Genomic DNA, 22,785 nt, shown 5'->3' with positions numbered 1-22,785 from the left:
CGTGCTGGCACAGTGGTTGGAATGCAGTATTGCAGGCTAATTCTGCCGACTGCCAGCAGTTCGATTCTGACCGGCTCAAGGTGGACTCAGCCTTCCTTCCTTCTGAGGGGGGTAAAATGAGGACCCAGATTGTTGGAGGCAATACACTGACTCTGCAAACTGCTTAGAGAGGGCTATAAAGCACTATGAAGCGGTATATAAGTCTAAGTGCTATTGCTATTCTATTCGGTTTTATTTTTTTGTAAAAAAGGAAAGGCACATGGGAGAAAGGGTATGGCATGCCTTCATGTTTTGCAGAAATGGGAGTTTCGGTCCCTGCGCAACATCTGGACATCGCCTTCCATCCATTCCACCTGTGCTGTGGATTATGGGAGTTGTCATCCAAAAGCCAGTTTAAAAGGCATCTGGTTAAAGGAGCCCCTTTTCCCCTTTCATGCTGTCTCTCTTTAAGACTTCTTGAAAAAAAAAAAAAACAATTCAGACGAGAAGAGTTTTTCCTCTGTCCTTTAATTTAAACGACAGGAAGGATGGGGGGCCCCACATAGAAAAGGATTTTATTTTTTCACATTTCTGTGTCTGTTTCACTTTCAGGCTGATTTTTGCTCTGTTTTTTTATTTTTATTTTTTTTGAAGTTGAATTTCCACTTGCAATTGTATTTATTTACGATGCAACTAAATCAAGGGTTTTCTGCAGAATTAGATGTTTGTGGACCTCATTAAGCCCTGTGTGTTAAAAAAATATGTAGCCCTCCATCAGGTTTACTCACTTCTCCTAGTCTAGAAGAAAACCTGTGAGATTCATCACGCAAGTCCATTCTGGGGGTGGGATGGGGGTTTCCCCAACCTCCTGCCTCTATCAACTCTTTATGGTCCCTTGTGTTTGTGGCTCATGTGGATGACTCAAGCCGAATTTTCTCATTCAGACCGAAAACCCAGATCCTTGAAGGAGATGAGTTCGTAGGTTTGATAAAATAGTAACTCAGAAGTGATGAATTTGTAGTGTGAGTAAGAGCTTGTGGAACAATCACATGTGTAAGATGCATGACTAGGAAATTTGGAGTTGTCATCTCAACGCTTCTGATGCATGCTAGCTTGGGGAAAGCAGTAAAAAAAAACCCTATTTAATAATTAAAAAAAGCATCAGAATATTCAGTGAAACTAGAAAGAACATTGACCTCTCAGAAGCTAAAGCTCGAAGGCGAAAATAGCATGCACACAACAATATCCGTACAAGCCAACATGTTTTTCTAAGGCGAGCTAAGGCAATTATTTCATCTTACTTTTCAATGACAGCCTCTGTGGCTTAAACTTTATCTTCTGCCTACGTTCAGAGGCCTCCAATTATCTTCCCCGTTATCTTGGAAAGTTGGAATGGGTAGATTGAGAGTTGTAAAAAGACTTTTGTTTCTCTAAAACTTTCCTGAATCTGCCCCCTTCTTCTCCTTCCCCAAATTATCAACGGCACGAAGAAACTTCAAATTTGGTTTAAGACTCACTTTTGATTCACCTGGAGTGACCCTGAGGGTGAAATAGACTAGCGTTTCTCAATTTGGGGCAATTTGAAGATACAGGCAATACCTTAAGTTATAACCATTTGTTTAGGTGATTGAAATTACAACGGTGCTGATTTATGGCCGTTTTCACACTTATATCTCTTACTTGGTCACATGATCAAAATTTCGACCCTTAGCAAATGGCATGTATTTATGACGGTTGCAATGTCCCGGGGTCATGTGATCCCTTTTTGCAATCTTCTGACAAGCAAAGTCAGTGGGAAAGCCAGATTCACTTAACAACTATGTTACTAACTTAACAACTGTTAAGAAAGACCCTTGATAGTACAGTGGTCTACACACCCTGTTATTAACACAGCTGCCTGCAATTTACTGCTGGTTCGAATCTCTCCAAGGCTCAAGGTTGACTCAGCCTTCCATCCTTTCTAAGGTAGGTGAAATGAGGACCCAGTTTGTGGGGGCAATAAGCTGACTTTGTATAAATATACAAAAGTATGAAGGCTATTGCTTAACGCATTGTAAGCCGCCCTGAGTCTCCGGAGAAGGGCGGCATATAAATCAAATTAAAAAAAAAAAACTGTCAAGAGGGAGGCCAGATTCACTTAACAACCATGTTACTAACTTACTTAACTGTGTTACTAACCATGTTACTAACTAACTTAACACTTAACTGTGTTATTAACAACTGCAGTGCTTCACTTAACAACTGTGGCAAGAAAAATGGGGCAAAGTTCACTTAACATCTGTCTCACTTAGCAACAGAAATGTGGGGCTCAGTTGGGGTTGTAAATCGAGGACTATCTGTACTTCATTAATCTCTTTGGGTGAAAGATTGGGAAGAAGACAATCTTCTTGCCTTCTTCCCAATCTCTAGAAAGATTGTAGATGTGAGCATCCAAGGGAAATCAAAAATTGTTCATGGCTTTGTAAGAAGTAGCAGCTTAGCCCAAGGTATGGAAAGGATGAAAGAAGAAATGCCAATTTTTCAAAAAGAAACCCAATCTTAACAAACTCAATAATAAATGTGTGAAGTTTCCGAAAGATGCCCTAATTAATTCATGAGCCATGAGCCAAACTTCAAAAGAAATACAGTCATTTATTAGGAGCACCATTTCGGCAATATTCGGATGCAGTTAGAACTAATCCCACGTAGATTTACGTTCCCCTATGACCCTGTCTCTCCCCTCCTCCCTGGCCATGTCATAAATCGCATTCTCCACTTTGGCTGGCTGTGAAATCCAACACCCTCCTCCTGATTGCGGTAAGAAAGCATGTATGGAATGTAGCTTCAGTTAAGGAAATCAATCAGCTCTATCAGTTCTCCCTCCCTCCCGCTCATGGCAACTTAAAAGCTTTGCAAGTTGACAGAATGAGGGCTGGAAAACCCTATCACCTTTTCCAAGATTCTGGACTTTTAAGTCCTAAAATATCTAAAGAGCAAGAAAGATGATTAGGGGGCTCGAGGCTAAAATAGATTGCAGGAATTGGGTTTGTCTAAGTCTAGTAAAAAGAAGGACTAGGAGTGACATGATAGCAGTGTTCCAATATTTCAGGGACTGTCCTAAAGAAGAGGGGGACAACCTAGTCTCCAAAGAACCTGAAGGCAGGACAAGAAGCGATTGATGGAAACTAATCAAGGAGAGAAGCAACCTAGAACTAAGGAGAAATTTCCTAAGAGTGAGAATAATTAACCAATGGAGTGGCTTGCCTTCAGGAGTTGTGGCTGCTCCATCACTGGAAGTTTTCAAGAAGAGACTGGACAACCTCTTGTCTGGAATTGTAAAGGGTTTCCTGCTTGAGCAGGGGGCTGGACTAGAAGACCTCCAAGGTCCCTTCCAACTCTGTTATTCTGTTAGCTCCACCTGTCCTATAAGACTTGGCACATTCAAGTCTGCCCATCATTTTTTGGTGGGATTTTTCCCACAACTCCAAAGCACAATACAGTCCTTCCCATGCTTATCAGTTAGCAAGATGTTCTCTCCTTCTTCGCCTTCAAACTTTTTATTCCAAAAGTATTTTGTGTGGTTATGACCAAACAATTCATTTTTTCCCCCCACATCAGTCCCAAGCCTTTTGTTCCAAAATGTTGCAGGCTTATCGTAGTTGTCTTTAGACAATTAACTTCTGTGATGTGATCAGCGAAAAAGACACTTTCTCACTATCATCCCACATACATCATTCTGATGCACAAAACTGTGCACCGGATCTTTGGATAACTACTCCAGGCTTGGCTATTTTTTTTAAAGCAGGCGGTTTGTAGTGATTTATGGTTGGGATGCGGTGGCTCAGTGGCTAAGACGCTGAGCTTGTCGATCGAAAGATCGACAGTTCAGCGGTTTGAATCCCTAGTGCTGTGTAATGGGGTGAGCTCCCGTTACTTGTCCCAGCTTCTGCCAACCTAGCAGTTTGAAAACACGTAAAAAAAAATGCAAGTAGAAAAATAGGGACCACCTTTGGTGGGAAGGGAACAGCATTCCGTGCGCCTTTAGCCTTTAGTCATGCCGGCCACGTGACCATGGAGACGTCTTTGGACAGCGCTGGCTCTTCGGCTTAGAAATGGAGATGAGCACTGCCCCCTAGAGTCGGGAAAGACTAGCATATATGTGCGAGAAGAACCTTTACTTTTACTTTTTATGGATTCTTATTTGAAGAGTCCTTGGTGCTCTCTGAGCTTGGTTGTTTTCTTGCAGATGTTTCATTACCCAAACTAATCACTCACACTGATGATGTTACCTAGTCAGGCAATGAAATGTCTGCAAGAAAACAACCAAGCTCAGAAATCACCAAGGACCTCTCATTTCAACCCTGAGCTGCAAATATTCTCCTCTATTTGTCAATCTTATTTGCCAATCTCATGTACTTCTAGCAGAGATCCTGGCTGGTTTTCAAGCTAATGTCCCACAGGCAGTGAAGAAATTGAAACTGAAAGGTGGTTGAATAAGATTCTAAATTCAAAACCCGTGGGAAGATCTCAAATATACCCTCTATGCAAAGAGGCCTACAAATAATTCTCAGTTGGAAGAGTTCTGCAAAGATGATGAGGGGATTCCAGCATCAAGAATAGAAATATAGGTGTTGATTTTGCCTTCCCTTTTTTTGTGAAGCACCATTTAGAGCACAGAAATACTGAGAAAGGAAGAAAAGCCAATACTTTATTTGCCTTCTACCATGTTTCCCCGAAAACAAGACCAGGTCTTGTATTAATTTTTGCTCCAAAAGATGCATTAGGGCTTATTTTCTGGTTAGGTCTTATTTTGGGGAAAATATGGTACTAAATGCATCCATCTGGCTGACAACGGGGGCTTATTTTGGAGGTAGGGCTTATAATACAAGCATCCTGAAAAATCATGCTAGGGCTTATTTTCCAGTTGGCTCTTATTTTCAGGGAAACGGTATGTTCTTCACTCTTATTTTTTTTCCGACAAAAATCACTTTTGTCTTTTCTTAATTCCAAAAGTTTATCATCATGTAATGTGGCTGGGAAAAAATCCAAGTTCAACTACAGAGTTCAAAAAATGACTTTGAGCCAATTGGCTTCTCTTAAGGTCAGTCTAAGGATAAAGATGATCTTGGTGTCAGTAGCAGAACATAAATTCCTGCACCACACAACTCTCAGATTAGAAAATCAAACCACAGTGACTCTCTTACTATAAGGTGTTGTAACCACGGAAGTACATCCTCTCAAGCACAAAAGTGGGCCAATTCAAACAGCACACTGAAATATATGTAACTCAATTCCCCTTTTGCCTAAACTGCCATGTTGTAGGAACCTGGTTACTTGACACCAAGAGATTTCAGAGGAAAGCAGGTATAAAAGAGGAAGAAATAAATAAATACTGCTCTACAAGGTCTCGATTCTGTGTATTCTGGAGTTAAAAGTGGCAACCATAAAGGAGAAGGATATGACCTGGCCTCCATCTGCCTTCTCCCACCCCACCCCCCAAATCTGGCATGAAGTTAATATGGGTATTTACAGAATCTTTTCATCGCCTCTTTCATGATGATCTGCAACCGCTGATGGCAAATTTGATGACTAATCACAAACATTTGCAGAATTTCCAGAAACTTTCCACTCTCGCCAACATTGCAGATGTGAAGCTCAGGTAGATCAAGTCCTCAAGAACACACAAGAGGCAGCGGACATGCCCCAGTTTTAAGATAAATCTGTTGCATTCTCGTATTGACCCACGAAGGCCACGGAATAACTGACAGCATCTCAAAAAAGGTAGAACCCAAGAAGTGGGGATTGGCAGCTCCTTTGCCTGAGCAGCTACATTTTTTTTTTTTTTTGAGTTGCATAAAGAAGTCTGTACTAGGGGTGAAATGCTATTGGTTCAGACCGGTTCGACTGAACCGGTAGCGATGGTGGCGGATGGTTCGGAGAACTGGTAGCGATGTCAGCGCGAGCCTCTGCCCACCCGCCCGGTCGTTGTTACTTCCTGGTTTTAACCAGGAAGTAACCTTTTTTTACCCTCTGCGCATGTCCAGAAGGGTTTGCGCATGCACAGAGGGTCCGTGCGTGCATGTGACACCTGCACTTCCGAACAGGTAGGGAAGGTAAGTAGGTTTCCTCCTGGTCTCTACCTTTAAGCCATGATATACAGTTGTTTCTTGCATTCGTACCCCATTTCTCCTCTGGAACATTGTTCCCCAACCGTAGCAACTTCAAGATGGTGGGACTTCAACTCCCAGAATTCCCCAGACAACATGTTGGACTTCTTGCCTTGAAGCCGTTGTGCTAACAGTGTTTTGCTGGACTACTTGCAGCCAGAGGCTGCTGGAAATATGTATGTGTGTGTGTGTGTGTGTGTGTGTGTGTGTGTGTGAGCGCTTTGCTTGTGAGTGGCCATAAACATGGGAGCATTTGGGGGAAAGTTGGAGCAATAAAGTGGAGTTGGAACTGTCAGCTGACTGTGTTGCCTCCATGCCTTGCCCCGAATCATCACAAATATGTAGAGGAAGCATCAATTGAGGGTCCTTCAGCCAGATCTGCAGAATGTTCTCAGTTTCATGGCCTCCAAAGCTCTTTTGAAGGATTTGCAATTTCCCAGGAAACTTATTCCTCGGCCTGCCCTTAGGGACAGCTGCCCCTGCCAACTCGGAGAGCTGATTTGTTAATGGCTCGTCTCGCTCTCCTGGCAGGAAATAAGCCGCAACTGGTGCCAAGACATTTGGGCCTACAATGGTAACACGATCTTCCTTTTTTTTGCCCTTTATTGTGGAAAGAAATGCCACTTCCACTTGATCATGTTTTCTTTCTTTCTTTCTTTCTTTTTTCTTTTGTTCTTGGACCAGGGAATTATTTCCGAGCTCAAAAGCTCCCTTTCCTTTCCAGAGGCTTCTTGGAGCTGTTTCCTAAACATTTTCTTGGCATAGTCTACTCCCAAATCTTCCTGGACTTGGTGCCTTTCCTATTAGTTCAAATTAGTTTTTGGAATGCTGTCATACAATAGGTGAGGATATTGTTTCACCCCATTGTGTGTTGTCTAATCTGACTGGTTTTGATTTTCCGGTGTCCAAGGCAGGAGCCCTGTTCACACAAAATACAGTCCTGTAGTTAAAGGATATAATGATTTTCTGAATTTATCTAATGGTCCAAGTTTGTACAACACACTGAACTATAAACTTATACCCATGTTTCCCCAAAAATAAGTTCAAAAATATTTTTTGAACCCTGAAATAAGCACTTGGCCTTATTTTCGGGGAGATCTTATTATTTTGGGGCACATGGAGCAAGACGGGGCTCCTCTTGCCATCTTACCTGATTTCCAGCTCTGTCTCCCTAACCCTAACCAGACGAAATGGCGGGAACTGGCTGCACATGGGTTTAAATATTTTCGGGGGGGGCTTATTTTTGGGGAAACAGGGTAGTTTGATTGCAACTTACTTTCAAGATCATCTCCTTCTGCCAGAATTAATTCATCTGATACATACAGTGCATCAGAATTTCATTTTAATATGTGCCATTGTGTATACAGGAAAATGTCAATAAAGATTATTCAATTCAAACACAGTGGGGGAAAATTGCTTATGATTTTTTAAGGTTAGGGGCCTGAGGCAAAGAAGAGATGAAATAATCCATTTTCTGGATCTACCCTACGCATTCAAACATAAAATAACCAAATGGGTCCAGTTCGCACAACATGTAAAGCCATGTATGCAAAAGAAAACAGCAACATTAGAATGAACCTAGATTATCACTAACCAAGGTCAAGGCGTCGTGCAAATGTTTCACTTCACAAATTTTGTGCAAAACTTTCAGCCTGCTGCTAATATCTGTAGCAAAAAATGTTTCCCATTCTTGTACTTAGCAAGATATCCTTTCTTTCTGTTTCTCTTTTTGTGGGAAATTTTAGCATGACTTTAGGGAGAAAATGTATGAGTGACTTGAATGTCAGATGTTGTACTTGAAAGATAACCAGTTAATTCCAAAAACAAAATGAAATGGAGGGAGAATGAATGAATGAATGAATGAAAAGGAAGGAAGGAGAGAGAGAAAGAAAGAAAGAAAGAAAGATAGATAGAAAGAAAGATAGAAAGAAAGAAAGAAAGAAAGAGAAAAAGGAAAGGAGGGGAGGGAGGGAGGGGAAGGAAGGAAAGAAGGGAGGGAGGAGAAAAAGAAAGGAGGGAGGAAGGAAGGAAGGAAGGAAGGAAGGAAGGAAGGAAGGAAGGAAGGAAGGAAGGAAGGAAATATCACAAGTTAAACATTTAGTTACTTCAAGATTACAAGCATTCATCCCAGATTCTCTTATCCACAAACAAATCTACAAAGTATCACCAATTCAATCCTGATGTCACTAAAAGTCCATTAAGCATTTCTGTGTACAATATTATTTATTAAAGGGTGAGATTATCGCTGCTGACACTTCAACCTTCAATTTACTTTGTGTTCCGGGCAGGATTGCCCCAAAGAGTGATTCAAATAACTCCAGGGCTTGATCTGTGACTTCCAAATGTGTAAAAAGCTTTCCAAATCAGCCAAGTGATTTTTTTTTGCTCCCACAAAATGCGGTGCCCTCCTTTTTCTGCTTTGCTTTTTCCTTAAAGCCATAATTGACTGCTGCATTGATGGATGCAGATGTAAAACTCCCATTTAGAGCCTGAATGGATTCCTGTGGAATCAAGCCAGAAATTGATTTTGAGTCCTTTGCTATTATTGTACTGGCTGCCAAAATGTTCTGGTGAAGCACAAACAGGAAAGCATCTGAATTCCAGCATCTCATTTGAGGTTCTGCTTATTCTAGCTAGGGCATCAACAATAGATTATGATTGGGGATGAGAACTGTTAGATCGGTTTCACTTACTCTTTTAGTGGTTCCTGAAATCCTTTAATCTCTTTTTAGGCATGCTTTTATCCTTTCTTTCTTTCTTTTTTTTAAATTTGAGGATTGGTGGTTTAGAGTGGTACGATGGCGCTATTATTTAAAATAAATTGCTTTATGGTTGTTAGAAAGACCTTAACCCCATTCTTAACAAGAGGTAAGCTGCAAATCCTGTTCTTATTGCAGTTAAGGGGTAGGGCCATTAACAGGGGTGGGCTGCTGGGGGTTCGCAGGGGTTCGGGAGAACCTCTAGCTAAGATTCTGTGCAGTTCGGAGAACCCACAGATGCCACTCCTGGTTGGCCCCGCCTACCCCGCCCCTCCCTTCCCAGGAGTCCCCACATGGCCCATTTTGGATGCCAGGTAAGTGCAGGGCGCGTGCAGAGGCTCGGGGAGGGTGAAAAACAGGCCTACCGGAAGATCGGAAAGGCCGGAAATGGGCCTGTTTCCGGCCTCCAGAGGGCCTCTGGAGCCTGGGGAGGCCATTTTCACCCTCCCGGAGGCTCAAGAAAAGCCTCTTCTTCTCTGAAATGTATGGATAAAGGGGGATTTATAATACTTTTAGTAAGTAAAGGTCAGTATTTTGAGGAGGGAGTAAGTAATCTGTTATGAATTAGGGTTTTTTTTTGTTACGAAGAAGTCACAGGGGGGGAAGGGTGGGGAGGGGGGGTTAGGGAGGGTGGGGAGGGGGGGAAAAAGGGGGAAAAATTTGTATTTGAAAACTTTTTCAATAAAAAAAAAAAAAAAAAGAAAAGCCTCCAGAGTCTAGGGAGGGCAAAAACAACCCCCACACACACAGTGGTGCAAAAGGCTGACTAGGCCGCACCCACCATGGCCACGCCCACCCAGCAACCGGGCAGAGAACCCCTTGCTAAATCTTTTGAAGCCGACCCCTGGCCATTAATGGAAGATAATACAGGTAGTCCTCGATTTAAAACAGTTTGTTGAGTGAGTGTTCAAAGTTACAACGGCACTGAAAAATGTTTTTCATACTTATGACCGTTGCAGCATCCCCGTGGTCATGTGATCAAAATTCAGATGCTTGGCAACTGACTCGTACTTATGATGTTTGCAGTGTACCGGGGTCACGTGATTTATTTTTATTTTATTTTATTGCAATTTATATGCCACCCTTCTCCCGAAGGACTCAGGGCGGCTTACAAGATAAAAATTCAACAATATGAATTAAATATAAATTAAAATCCAATTAAAATTAATTAAAATTATTACAGTGTAAAAAAAAACCCTCAACGGGTCAGTCCATTTGATGAAAAAGCCACGTCTTCAGTTCGCAGCGGAAGGAGAGGAGGTCAGGGGCTCAGTCCTAAACCCGGTGGGCAAACCGTTCCAGAGCGTCGGCGCTCCCACAGAGAACGCTCTCCCCCTGGGGGCCACCAGCCGACATTGTCTGACTGACGGCACCCTGAGGAGGCCCGCTCTGTGAGAGCGCACAGGACAATGGGAGGATGGCAGAAGATGGTCCTGCAAGTACCTCAGGCCTAAGCCATGTAGGGCTTTATAGGTGAACACCAGCACCTTGAAACGAACCCGGAGGACCACCGGCAGCCAGTGCAGCTCACGCAGGAGAGGTGTTACACGGGAGTAACGAGAGGCTCCCGTAACAACCCGCGCAGCCGCATTCTGGACTAGCTGAAGCCTCTGGGTGCATCCCAAGGGCAGCCCCATGTAGAGGGCGTTACAGTAATCCAACCGAGAAGTAACAAGGGCATGAGTGACCGTGGCGAGGGTATCCCGGTCTAGGAAAGGGTGCAACTGGTGCACCAGGCGTACCTGTGCGAAAGCCCCCCTGTTTACGGCTTTCAAGTGATCTTCTCAGACAAACTTGAGGACTACCTGTACTTAAGTAAAAATATCATTTAGTACAGGGATCCCCAACCTTGTTCTGCTCCAGCTACGGACCCCAAAGAACGCAGCACACACAGAGTCCGTTCAAACCTTAGTTTACTAAATAAACCAGTTTTTTTACAACAACAGCTGTTCATTAACTGCATTAACAGCTGCCAAGAATTCAAAGAATAATACCGAAAGCTTACTGTGGTTGGCAGAATGCCCAGAAGCAATTTGCAGGAAGCTGCTAAGATAAGCAAGACAAGACACAAAGGTATGTGAATGAAGTTGTTCCCTGCAAATTACTTCAGTCGGCATTCCTCCTTAAATAAGCTAAGGGAGTGGCCAATTAGCCCCAAGCCTTACTCTCGAGACCTCCTCCTGAGGAGCCACTCCTGCCTTTTGGCAGCTCTGCACTGTGAGCATCGCAGGTGTGCGTGCCTACACACATGCACCTGCGCTTGCCCCTCCCACAAAATCATCCCCTCTTTCCCTGCTTTGGGCCACCAACCCAGAAAGGTTAAGGACCCCTGGCTTAGTACATCTAGAACAGGGGTGTCAAATCATAGCCAGGGTGGGCGTGGCCAGCTCAATATCACTCGTGTTGGGTGTGCCTGTGGTGGCCCTAGCGCTTTGCCAGCGAAAATGGGCTCCTGAGCTCCTTTTTGGCTGTGACAGCTTCCTGAAACCCTCTGCCAGCGAAAACGGAGTTTGGGAGGTACTGCCCGTGGCCCGCGAGCTCCATTTTCGCTGGCAGAGGCACCATGGGCCGGTCCTTTTCTGTTTCCAGAGCGGCCCCACCGGCCAGATTTAACCATCCCGTGGGCCGGATCCAGCCCCCGGCCTTGAGTTTGACACCCCTGTTCTAAATCCTACAGTCTTTGTGTTTTGATGTTTATTGGAGACCCATTTTTTTCATTTTCCAATAAGGGAGTTTCAGAGCAGCTTCTGAAATAATCCCCAACATATCACTATAAGTAAACCTCAATTTATGACTCGTCACTTGGTGACTGTTCGAAAGTTATGACAGACTCCCCCAAAAGGTACTTATGACCCGATTCTGAAATTCCAATGGCTGCAGGGAAGGTGGTCATGTGACTAGATTTCGCTGTGAGGTCATGTGACTGTATTTCAATCACTCAGCAATCAGCTCACATTTATCCCCATTTTCGGTGTCCCATGATCACTATGATTTACAATATTTTGGCCGGAAAATGGCATTTACTTCCAGTTTTCATCAAAAAAGGCCCCCTAGTGAACAATAACTTTGCTATAGTTTAACAAAGACACATTCCCTTAACCACCTTGGTGATTTGGTTAACGACTGCTGCAAAAATGGTCATTAAAAACAGGTTGGTCAAGTAATGGCCCGACTTACGACTTTCATGACTTACGACCATAATGGACAGGCTCCATTATGGTTGTAAATCAATCTGTATATAATATCTCATTTGGGGTCCTTGGTGCTCTCTGAGCTTGGTTGTTTTCTTGGAGACGTTTCATTACCCAAACTAGATAACATAATCGGTGCTACCTAGTCTTCCTCCTCCTCTCTTCCCCCCCCTCCTCCTCCTCCTTCTTCTTCTCCTTCTCTTTCTCCTCCTCCTCGTCTTCCACATCCTCCTCCTCCTCCTCTTCTCCTCCTCCTCCTCCTCTTCTTCTTCTTCTACTTTTCCTCTTCCTCTTCTCCTCCTCCTCTTTCTCCTTCTCTTTCTCCTTCTCCTCCTCCTCCTCTTCCACCTCCTCCTCCTCCTCTTCTTCTTTTCCTCCTCCTCCTCTTCCTCCCCTTCTTCTTCTTCTTTTCCTCCTCCTCTTCTCCTCCTCCTCTTCTCCTCCTCCTCCTCCTTCTCCTTCTCCTTCTCCTTCTCTTTCTCCTTCTCCTCCTCCTCCTCGTCTTCCACCTCCTCCTCCTCTTCTCCTCCTCCTCTTCCTCTTCTTCTTTTCCTCCTCCTCTTCTCCTCCTCCTCCTCTCCTCCTCCTTCTCCTTCTCTTTCTCCTTCTCCTCCTCCTCCTCTTCTACCTCCTCCTCCTCCTCTTCTTCTTTTCCTCCTCCTCCTCTTCCTCCCCTTCTTCTTCTTCTTTTCCTCCTCCTCTTCTCCTCCTCCTCCTCTTCTCTTCCTCCTCCTTCACCTTCTTCTTCTCCTTCTCCTTCTCTTTCTCCTTCTCCTCCTCCTCTTCCACCTCCTTCTCCTCCTCCTCTTCCTCCTCCTCTTCTCCTCCTCCTCCTCCTTCTCTCCTCCTCCTCCTCCTCCTCTTCCACCTCCTTCTCCTCCTCCTCCTCTTCTCCTCCTCCTCCTCCTCCTCCTCCTCCTCTTCTTCTTCTCCTCCTCCTCCTCCTCCCCCCCTCCTCCTCCTCTCCACAAACACCTTTTTCTTCTAGCTGTGATGATGTTACCTATTTTGGGTAATGAAACATCTGCAAGAAAACAACCAAGCTCAGAGAGCACCAAGGACCCCCTCATGTCAACCCTGAGCTACAAATATTATTCTCCCTTATTAACATCTCATTTGTTTGAACTGAATAAGGTCACAGCAATTTATGCAGCTGAATTCACAGAGGGGATTTTGATGTTCCACTTTATCCAACATGAATATTATCTCCCACTTCTGAAGGAAGGAAGAAAAGCCCTGGCACTGAGATCGTAAATGGTTCTGCTTTTCTTGTCTCCGTTTCAACTTCTCTTTCACGCTGGCTCATCGTTACCAGTTTTAATAAGATTTCTCTCAATGGTCTCCTTGTCCTGAAATGTTATCCTGTGAACAGTGGAACGATTGAGCATATTACCCTAAGCTCAAAGATAAAAGTGTAAATTGGATTCACCCAATTTAAACTCTCTTAACTATTCCTTGAGACGTTGTAATCTTCCTTTTGACATCCTACTTCACCGAACATAATGAGGACTTTAGAGAAGTAGGTAGGAAGTCTCCGCAGTGGCAAATTAAACATGGTTAGCTATTACGGTAGTAATACATTTTTGAGTGGTTTCACATCTGACAAAAGTAGATTTACGATCAATCAATCAAACAGACTAGAGCTGGAAGGAACCTTGGAGGTCTTCTAGTCCAACTATTCCTTAAGCAAGAGACCAACTTTAGACAAATGGCTGTCCAGTCTCTTCTTAAAACCTCCAGGGATGAAATCCAGCAGGTCCTGACAGGTTTTGAAGAACCGGTAGCGGAAATTTTGAGAAGTTTGGAGAACCAGTAGCGGAAATTTTGAGTAGTTTGGAGAACCGGTAGCAGAAATTTTGAGTAGTTTGGAGAACCAGCAAATACCACCTCTGGCTGACCCCAGAGTGGGGAGGGAATGGGGATTTTGCAGTATCCTTCCCCTGCCATGCCCAAGCCACGCCCACCAAGCCACGTCCACAGAACCGGTAGTAAAAAAATTTGGATTTCACCACTGTGAAGCACCCACAACTTTTGAAGGCAAGCTGTTCCGCAGGTTAATTGTCCTCACCGTTAGGAAGTTTCTCCTTAATTCCAGGTTGCTTCTCTCCTTGTTCGATTTCCATCCATTGTTTCTTGTCCTGCCTTCAGGTGCTTTGGAGAATAGCTTGACTGCCTCTTCTTTGTGGCAGCCCCTGAGATATTGAAATACTGCTATCATGTCCCACCTAGTCCTTCTTTTCTCTAGATTAGCCAAATCCAATTCATGCAAATGTTCTTCATGTTTTAGTTTTCAGGCCTTTGATCTTCTTAGTTGCTCTTCTCTGCACTTTTTTCCAAAGTCTCGACATCTTTTTTGTAACGTGGTGAGCAAAACTGGATTCATTTTATTCAAGGTATAAATGAAAGATTTATTGGGCTTTCCAGGAAATAAACAGTGCAAATTTTGAATAGGAATCCAGTCCACCCTCAAGAGATAATTTTTCATGGAATCCTGCCATTTCTGTGATAGTCCTACAGAGTGGTCTTTCTGTAGATTCTTTATCATTCATAATCCTAAAAAAGTTGGCATGTTTCACAAGCTTGCACTAATTACTCAGCACATTCTTTCCAGACTAATACACATTTAGCTTTCTGATACATCATTCAGTTTTCAAATGACTTTTTGATTTTTTAAAATAGTATTTATTTACCTATTGAAAACGTTTCTATATCACTTTTTTTAAAAAAATTTGATTTAGTCCTTCTCCGGAGACTCAGGGCGGCTTACAATGTGCTAAGCAATAACCTTCATCCTTTTGTATATATTTATACAAAGTCAGCTTATTGCCCCCACAATCTGGGTCCTCATTTCACCTACCTTAGAAAGGATGGAAGGCTGAGTCAACCTTGAGCCTGGCGAGATTCGAACCTGCAGTAATTGCAGGAAGCTGGTCTTAATAACAGGGTGCTTTAGACCACTGTACTACCAAGGCTGTTTTTAACTTCCCCTTAAAGAAAGACATCAAAGATTTTTCAGATTGTAACTTCTTTGATACTGTTCTTTATCATTGTAAAAAAACTAGACCTTATTGAATGCAAGTAGTCCTCGACTTACGATGGTAATTGAACTCAAAATTTCTGCTGCTAAGTGAGAAATGTGTTAAGTGAATTTTGCTCCATTGTATGACCTTTCCTGCCACATTTGTTAAGTGAATCACTGTGGTTGTTAAGTTAGTGACACGGTTGTTAAGTGAATCTGGCTTCCCCACTGACTTTGCTGGTTAGAAGGTCGCAAAAGGGGATCACGTGACCCCGGGGACACAGCAACCGTCATAAACATGAGTCAGTTGCCAAGTGTCCGAATTTTGACCATGTGACCATATAGGGTTGGTGCAACGGCCATAAGTGTGGAAAAAATGGGCATAAATCCCCTTTTTTTCAGTGTTGTAACTTTGAACGGTCACTAAATGAACTGTTGTAAGTCAAGGACTACCTGTGCTTGTAGAATCAGAATATTCTCTCAAAACAAACCTTCCAACTCTGTTATTTTATTCATGTCAGGAAATTTTTCCTCAATTCTAGGTTGGGATCTCTCTTTGATAAACCTTCCAACTCTGTTATTCTATTTCTATTTCCAAGTAACTGTTGTGGCCTGTCGGCCGCTGGCCCCACCAGCAGCCAAATCAGAGGTGGAGGAGGCGTGGGAGTCAGGGTCAGGCAACCTGAGAGCTCTGGGGGGAAGAGGGATGGAGCTGGGAGAGAGAGAGAGAGAGAGAGAGAGAGAGAGAGAGAGAGAGAGAGAGAGAGAGAGAGAGCCTGGGCCATCCGTCAGCCCTCAGATGGAGAGTCAACAGCCCATAGATCTGGAGGTGGCTGATGAGGAAGAGGAGGAACAGCTGGGTCCAGTGCCTGACTCGTGGATGCACAGAAGGGAGAGGAGAGGAGAGCAGTGGAAATCCGTGGGCTGATCCTTGGGAAGGAAGAGCCACCGCTGCTAGCAAAGCCCCACCCTAGCTCTGGGGATAAAAGGCAGGGGGGTGGAGATGAATAGGTGTGGCAGACAACTATTAATCTTCCAGCCGGACAGACTTGTTAGCTTGCGGTGAGAGAGAAACTTTTTGCCGGGTCTGCCGGCACTCCGAATAAAGGAATCTTTGAGTTAACTTCAGAAAGTTTGTGTCAGGTTTCGATGCTATCTCAAAATAAATGAATTTCCAAACTGCCGATCTTTAAGGAAATTTTCTCTTTATTTGAGCACAGCAATCTGATCCTGACTCAGTTTGTTGTGTTTGGAGAGCTGGGTCAGAACAGTAATTTATAATCCAATTAGAAGTGACTAATGATAAGAAGTAGTACTGCTGTATACGTTTATTCATATTGAGGATTGACTGTAGAGAATGTTTCATTAATTCTCCTCTGAAACAGGACATCTCCTATGGGAAAAGTTCTGAAGCCAAGGACGTTCTCAGCTGAGGCATTTCACTTTCCTCCTAAGAGGGAAAATGGAAACTTGGCAAAAGAGGAAGCAGAACGAATGCATTTCCCCACTTATTGTATTGCTGGAAATAAAGGGCGATGAATAACGGATCCTTTTGTTGGATTTAGAGAACTGAAAACATTAGGATAGGATAGGATAGGATAGGATAGGATAGGATAGGATAGAATAGAATAGAATAGAATAGAATAGAATAACAAGAGTTGGAAGGGACCTTGGAGGTCTTCTAGTCCCACCTCCTTCTTAGGCAGGAAACCCTACACTACTCCAGACAAATGGTTATCCAACATCTTCTTAAAAATTTCCAGTGTTGGAGCATTCACAACTTCTGGAGGCAAGTTGTCCCACTGGTTAATTGTTCTAACTGGCAGAAAATTCCTCCTTAGTTCTAAGCTGCTTCTCTCCTTGATTAGTTTCCACCCATTGCTTCTTATCCTGCCCTCAGGTGCTTTGGAGAATAGCTTCGCTCCCTCTTCTTTGTGGCAGCGCCTGAGATATTGATACACTGCTATCATGTCTCTCCTAGTCCTTCTCTTCATTAAACTAGACATACCCTCCAGTTTTAGCCTCCAGTCCCTTAATCATCTTTGTTGCTCTTCTCTGCACTCTTTCTAGCGTCTCCACATCTTTTTTACATTGTGGCGACCAAAACTGGATGCAATATTCCAAGTGTGGCCTTACCAAGGCATTATAAAGTGGTATTAAACCTTCATGTTGAGAACAATCAATGAAACAACTTGCCTACTGAAGTTGTGGGTGCTCCATCACTGGAGGTTTTCAAGAAGAAATTGAACAGCCATGTGTATGGAATGGTATAGGCCCGTGATGGCGGACCTATGGCACACGTGCCACAGGTGGCACACGGAGCCATTTCTGCAGGCACACGAACTGTCACCCTAAATTAGCTCCACCGAACATGTGCGCGCACCTCCTGCCGGCCAGCTTATTTTTTGGGTCTCTGCCGCGCATGTGGGAGACGTGCGTGCATGGCCACGCCACCCCATCCCTCCCAGGAGTCTCCACGCAGCCCGTTTTGGATGCCAGGTAAGTACAGGGCTCGCGTGGAGGCTCTGGGAGGGCAAAAAACGGGCCTACTGGAAGTCTGGAAACGGGCCGTTTCTGGCCTCTGGAGGGCCTCCAGAGGGCAGGGGGAGGCCGTTTTTGCCCTCCTGGAAGACTCCAGGAAGACTCTGGACCCTCCGGAGCCTCCAGAGGGCAAAAAACGGGCCAACCAGAAGTCTGGAAATGGGCCAGTTCCGGTCTCCAGAGGCTTCAGGGAGGCCTGCTAGGCCTAAAACGGGGCGCAGGGGGGGTATGGGTGCATGCACGGGGGGCGTGGGCGCATGCACAGGGGGCGGGACAGCACAGAGGCATCGCGCATGCATGCATGGGGTGGCGGGGCATGTGGGAACATTGCATTATGGGTGTGGGCACGCATGGATGCAACTCCCCCCCGCGTTCCCCCTGCTTTTGGCATGCGATGGCAAAAAGGTTTGCCAACACTGATATAGGCTCTCCTGCTTGATCAGGGGGTTGGATTAGAAGACCTCCAAGGTCCCTTCCAACTCTGTTATTTTGTATTCTATTCTCTATTCTGATTCTTTTTCACCCTCTCAGAGTACAAAACCGACAGCTAGGAGTTGACAACTTCTCAACCTCCTTTATAGAGGTTGGGAGACCTCAGAAAATGGCGGCTGTCCAAATGACTAAGTGCTCTTGATACAGCACTGCTGACATGAGGGAATTGGCCATGACAGCTCATGACCAAGACGGTCAATCAAAAAGCCATGAAGATATTATTTTGACTCATTTTGTAGACCACGTTTTGGATGATGGAAATGGAAGGGCTCAGACAGAATCAGGATCCAAAGTAGGTCATGTGTTCAAGCAGAACTGGGCCACCAGTGAACTGGCCTGAACATGTTATGAGTTTTGTATAATAAACAGGAATCTTGGCGTCCTCCTTGATTCACGGCTGTCCTTGGTCGATCATCTGACGGCTGTGACAAGGGGGGCTTTTGCATAGGTTCGCCTGGTGCACCAGTTGTGCCCTTTCCTAGACAGGGATGCCCTCCGTACAGTCATTCATGCTCTCATTATTTCTCGGTTGGATTACTGCAATGCCCTCTACATGGGGCTGCCCTTAGGGTGCACCCGGAGGCTCCAGGTGGTCCAGAATGCGGCCGCGCGGGTTGTTATGGGAGCTTCCTGTTACTCCTGTGTAACACCTCTCCTGCGCGAGCTGCACTGGCTGCCGGTGGCCCTTCGGATCCGCTTCAAGGTGCTGGTACTTACCTATAAAGCCCTTCATGGCATGGGCTCAAGGTACTTGCCTGACCACCTCCTACCGGCCTCCCACCGCCCAGTGCGCTCACATAGGACTGCCCTCCTCCAGGTGCCGTCGGCCAGACAATGTCGGCTGGCGGCCTCCAGGATGAGGGCATTCTCTGTCTTCGCACCGACCCTCTGGAATGGGTTACCCGCCAGGCTCTGGACGGCCCCCGACCTCCGCACTTTCCACGCCGACCTGAAGACATGGCTTTTTCAGCAAATTCCCTGATCTGCCGCGAGGTTTTAATTGTCTGGGGATTTTAAATTGGCTTGTTTTAGCACTATTTTATTGTTATGTTGTTTCTATTCTGTGAGCTGCCCCGAGTCCTACGGGAGAAGGGCGGCATATAAATTTGATAAAATAAATAAATAAATAAATCATAGGGCTGGAAGGCACCTTGGAGGTCTTCTGGTCCAACCTCCTATTCAAGGTGAAAGACTGTATTCCATCCCAGTCAAATGGTTGCCCAGTCTATTCTTGAAAACCTCCAGTGATGGAGCACTCAAAACTTCTGGAGGTAAGGTATTCAACTGATTAATTGTTCCCACTGTCAGGAAAATTCTCCTCAATTCTAGGTTGGATCTCTCTCTGAAAAGCTTCCACCTATTACTTCTTTTTCCTGCCCTCTGGTGCTTTGGAGAATAAGTCAATCCTCTCTTCTGTGTGGTGGTCCCTCAAGAACTGGAAGACTGTTATTCTAAGACATTCTGCTGATTTCTCTTATGTTCTTTTTTTTTCCAGAATGAAGTGTCTCAGAATCTCTCCTTGGCCCATCTATTAATTTATTTCTGTCCCACAAAATCCTTTCTACTGAAGACCAAAATTTCAGCCTTCAACCACAAGGATCCAAGCCAGCTTGAGGAAGGACAAGAGAAAGAGAGAGAGACAGAGAGACATCTGAGAACATCAACTGTCCCCGTTTGATAGAAATGTCTCACAAGATGGTGGGAGAAAATGGCTTCCACTGCACCCACAAACTTATTTTCTCCAACGCGCCCAATTCCGTGGAGAACAGCCCTCCTTTTGACAGCCCCAGTCCCCAGGAATCCTGCCCCACTCCTTTGAGCAATGGGACCTTCTACTCCAACACAAACAGTCCTTCGGATTCCTGCATGAAGCCTCTCTGTGAGGCGACGTCCCACAATGAAAACGGATTCAACGGTGGCATTAAATACGTCTCCACCGATCGGGAGGTCCTGGTGTGCGGGTGGGGAGGCTTCACCCCAAGTTGTCTACAGTTTTTCAACACCCCCAAAGGGGTTCTCTTCTTTTTGTGCGTGGCTTCCTTCTTGCAAGGTATGACCGTCAACGGCTTTGTTAACACCGTCATTACGTCGATCGAGCGGCGCTTCGACCTCCAGAGCTACCAAAGCGGATTGATTGCCAGTTCCTACGACATTGCGGCCTGCGTGTGTTTGACGTTTGTCAGTTACTTTGGGGGCAACGGGCATAAACCGCGGTGGCTGGGCTGGGGAGTTTTGATCATGGGGATTGGCTCCCTCATTTTTGCCCTCCCTCATTTCACCACCAGCCAATATGAAGTCCATTTTTCGGAGGAGATTGGCACGTGCTCCTCCAATCAGAGCGCATGGTGCTCAGAAAGTGTCTCCACCCTCTCTAATTATCAGTTTGTCTTCATGCTTGGTCAGTTTCTACATGGGATTGGAGCAACGCCACTCTACACCCTTGGGGTGACCTACCTGGATGAAAATGTCAAGTCCAACTATTCTCCTGTGTATATTGGTAAGTCCTGTGGTCTACAGAATGATGGAATGGGTAGGAGGATGCCATCCAACAAATTTTATTATCTATCTATCTATCTATCTATCTATCTATCTATCTATCTATCTATCTATCTATCTATCTATCTATCTACCTACCTACCTACCTACCTACCTACCTACCTACCTACCTACCTACCTACCTACCTACCACGGTGATGCAGCAATTAGAGTGCAGTACTGCAGGCTACTTCTGCTGATCATCGGCTGCCAGCAGTTTGGGAAATCGAATCTCACCAGGCTCAAGGTTGACTCAACCTTCCATCCTTCAGAGGTGGGTAAATTGAGGGCCCAAATTGTTGGGGACAACAGGCTGACTCTATAAACCAGTTAGAGAGGGCTATAAAGCACTGTAAAGCAGTATATGAGTCTAAATTCTATTGCTATTGTTATTTATCTATTTTGTTGTTGTTAGTTGCGAAGTCGTGTCCGACCCATTGCAACCCCATGGACAATGTTCCTCCAGGCTTTCCTGTCCTCTACCATCATCTGGAGTCCATTTAAGCTCACGCCTTCTGCTTCAGTGACTCCATCCAGCCACCTCATTCTCTGTTGTCCCCTCCTTCTTTTGCCCTCAGTCTTTCCCAGCATTAAGCTCTTCTCCAGTGTGTCCTTCCTTCTCATTAGTTGGTCAAAATATTTGACTATCTATCTATCTATCTATCTATCTATCTATCTATCTATCTATCTATCTATCCATCCACCCACCCACCCACCCACCCACCCACCCACCCATCCATCCATCCATCCATCTATTTATCATCTAGCTAGCTAGCTATCATCTCTCTAAGGCAGCTTATAGACATTGAATGAAATAGCAATAGCACCTACTTATATACCCCTTTGCAGCCCTCTCTGAGCAGTTTACAGAGTCAGCCTCTTGCCCCCAACAATCCGGGTTCACATTTGACCCACCACGGAAGGATGGAAGGCTGAGTCAACCTTGTGCAAGTAGTCCTTGATTACTGGTGAGATTGAATGGTGGGAGTGGATCTGACCTTGAAGGGCAAGATGTTCCAGAGGATGGGGGTCACAGCCAAAAAGTCTCCTCTTCTGGAGCCCACTAGCTGCAGGGGTCTGGCCAGATGTAAGGATACAAGGGTAGAATGGTAACTTACACGTTTTAAAACTTCATTTCCTCGCTTGTAAGATAATGAAATGTCTGCAAGAAAACCACCAAGATCAGAGAGCAGCAAGATGGGTGGGTGGGGCTACATTCGGTGTATAAGATGCACCTAAATTTTCACCCCCTTTTAGGGGGGAAAAGTGCGTCTTATACTCCGAAAAATATGGTAATTGGTGAAACAGTCTAAGAGAAGAAACCATGGTCGAGGTTCTCCAGTTGATGGTCACCTATTGGGAATGAATCCTCTGGGTCATGTAGTCATATTGTCCAGGAGGTTGGATTAGAGCAGTGTTTCTCAACCTTGGCCGCTGGACGATGTGTGGACTTCAGCTCTGCTGGCTGGGGAATTCTGGGAGTTGAAGTCCACACATCGTCCAGCGGCCAAGGTTGAGAAACACTGGATTAGAGCAAAGATCTCCAAACCTGGCAACTTTCAGACTTGTGGACTTCAATTCCCAGAAATCCCCAGTTAGCCATGATGGCTGGAGAATTCTGGGAGTTGAAGTCCACAAGTCTTAAAGTTGCCAGGTTTGGAGACTCCTGGATTAGAGGACCAGTTGAATCCCTTTCAACTTAATGACTGAACGAAACTTGGAGAAGGTTATAGGCTCCTGCGGTGGCCTTCTTTGTCCTAATTTGAGCCTAAGCAAACGCCAAAATCTTCCATGTTGAACTTTGCCCAATATCATAGTTGTGTCTTTCTCTTTTCAGCTGTTTTCTACACCGCTGCCATATTGGGCCCAGCAGCTGGCTACTTGGTTGGAGGCATCTTTCTCAATATTTACACTGAAATTGGGAGACAGTAAGTTCCTGGCCCACTTTCTCTTTCCTTCCGTCAGCCCTTCCAAAATTCCCAGGGAACCTTCAGCCCCGGTCTCAACATACTTCCATCAGGTAGAACCAAAGTCAGTATCAACAGGGATGTAGCTTCAATAAATGTCAGCGTTTTCAGACAGGTATTTCAAGTAAGATATTTCAATGTAAATCTGGATATCCG

The 22,785-nt window shown here is 44.8% G+C and overlaps 1 protein-coding gene across 1 annotated transcript in view; it reads left to right on the top strand.

Annotated features, from left to right (window-relative positions):
• The window catches only part of SLCO4A1 (solute carrier organic anion transporter family member 4A1), a 67,114-nt gene that overhangs the window by 6,959 nt on the left and 37,370 nt on the right, over nucleotides 1–22,785 (top strand). The window contains exons 2-3 of the mRNA XM_087889034.1: nucleotides 19,623–20,624; nucleotides 22,500–22,590. Coding sequence (XP_087745160.1) covers nucleotides 19,811–20,624; nucleotides 22,500–22,590 — 905 coding nt within the window. The 5' untranslated portion in view covers nucleotides 19,623–19,810. The remainder of the gene's footprint in view (nucleotides 1–19,622; nucleotides 20,625–22,499; nucleotides 22,591–22,785) is intronic.

The sequence above is a fragment of the Pantherophis guttatus genome, chromosome 3 (genome assembly GCF_059756535.1).
Source record: "Pantherophis guttatus breed Tessera chromosome 3, ASM5975653v1, whole genome shotgun sequence".
Taxonomy (NCBI): Eukaryota; Metazoa; Chordata; class Lepidosauria; order Squamata; family Colubridae; genus Pantherophis; species Pantherophis guttatus.
Note: the sequence above shows the minus strand (reverse complement) of the source record. Positions and strands in the feature narration are given on the sequence as shown.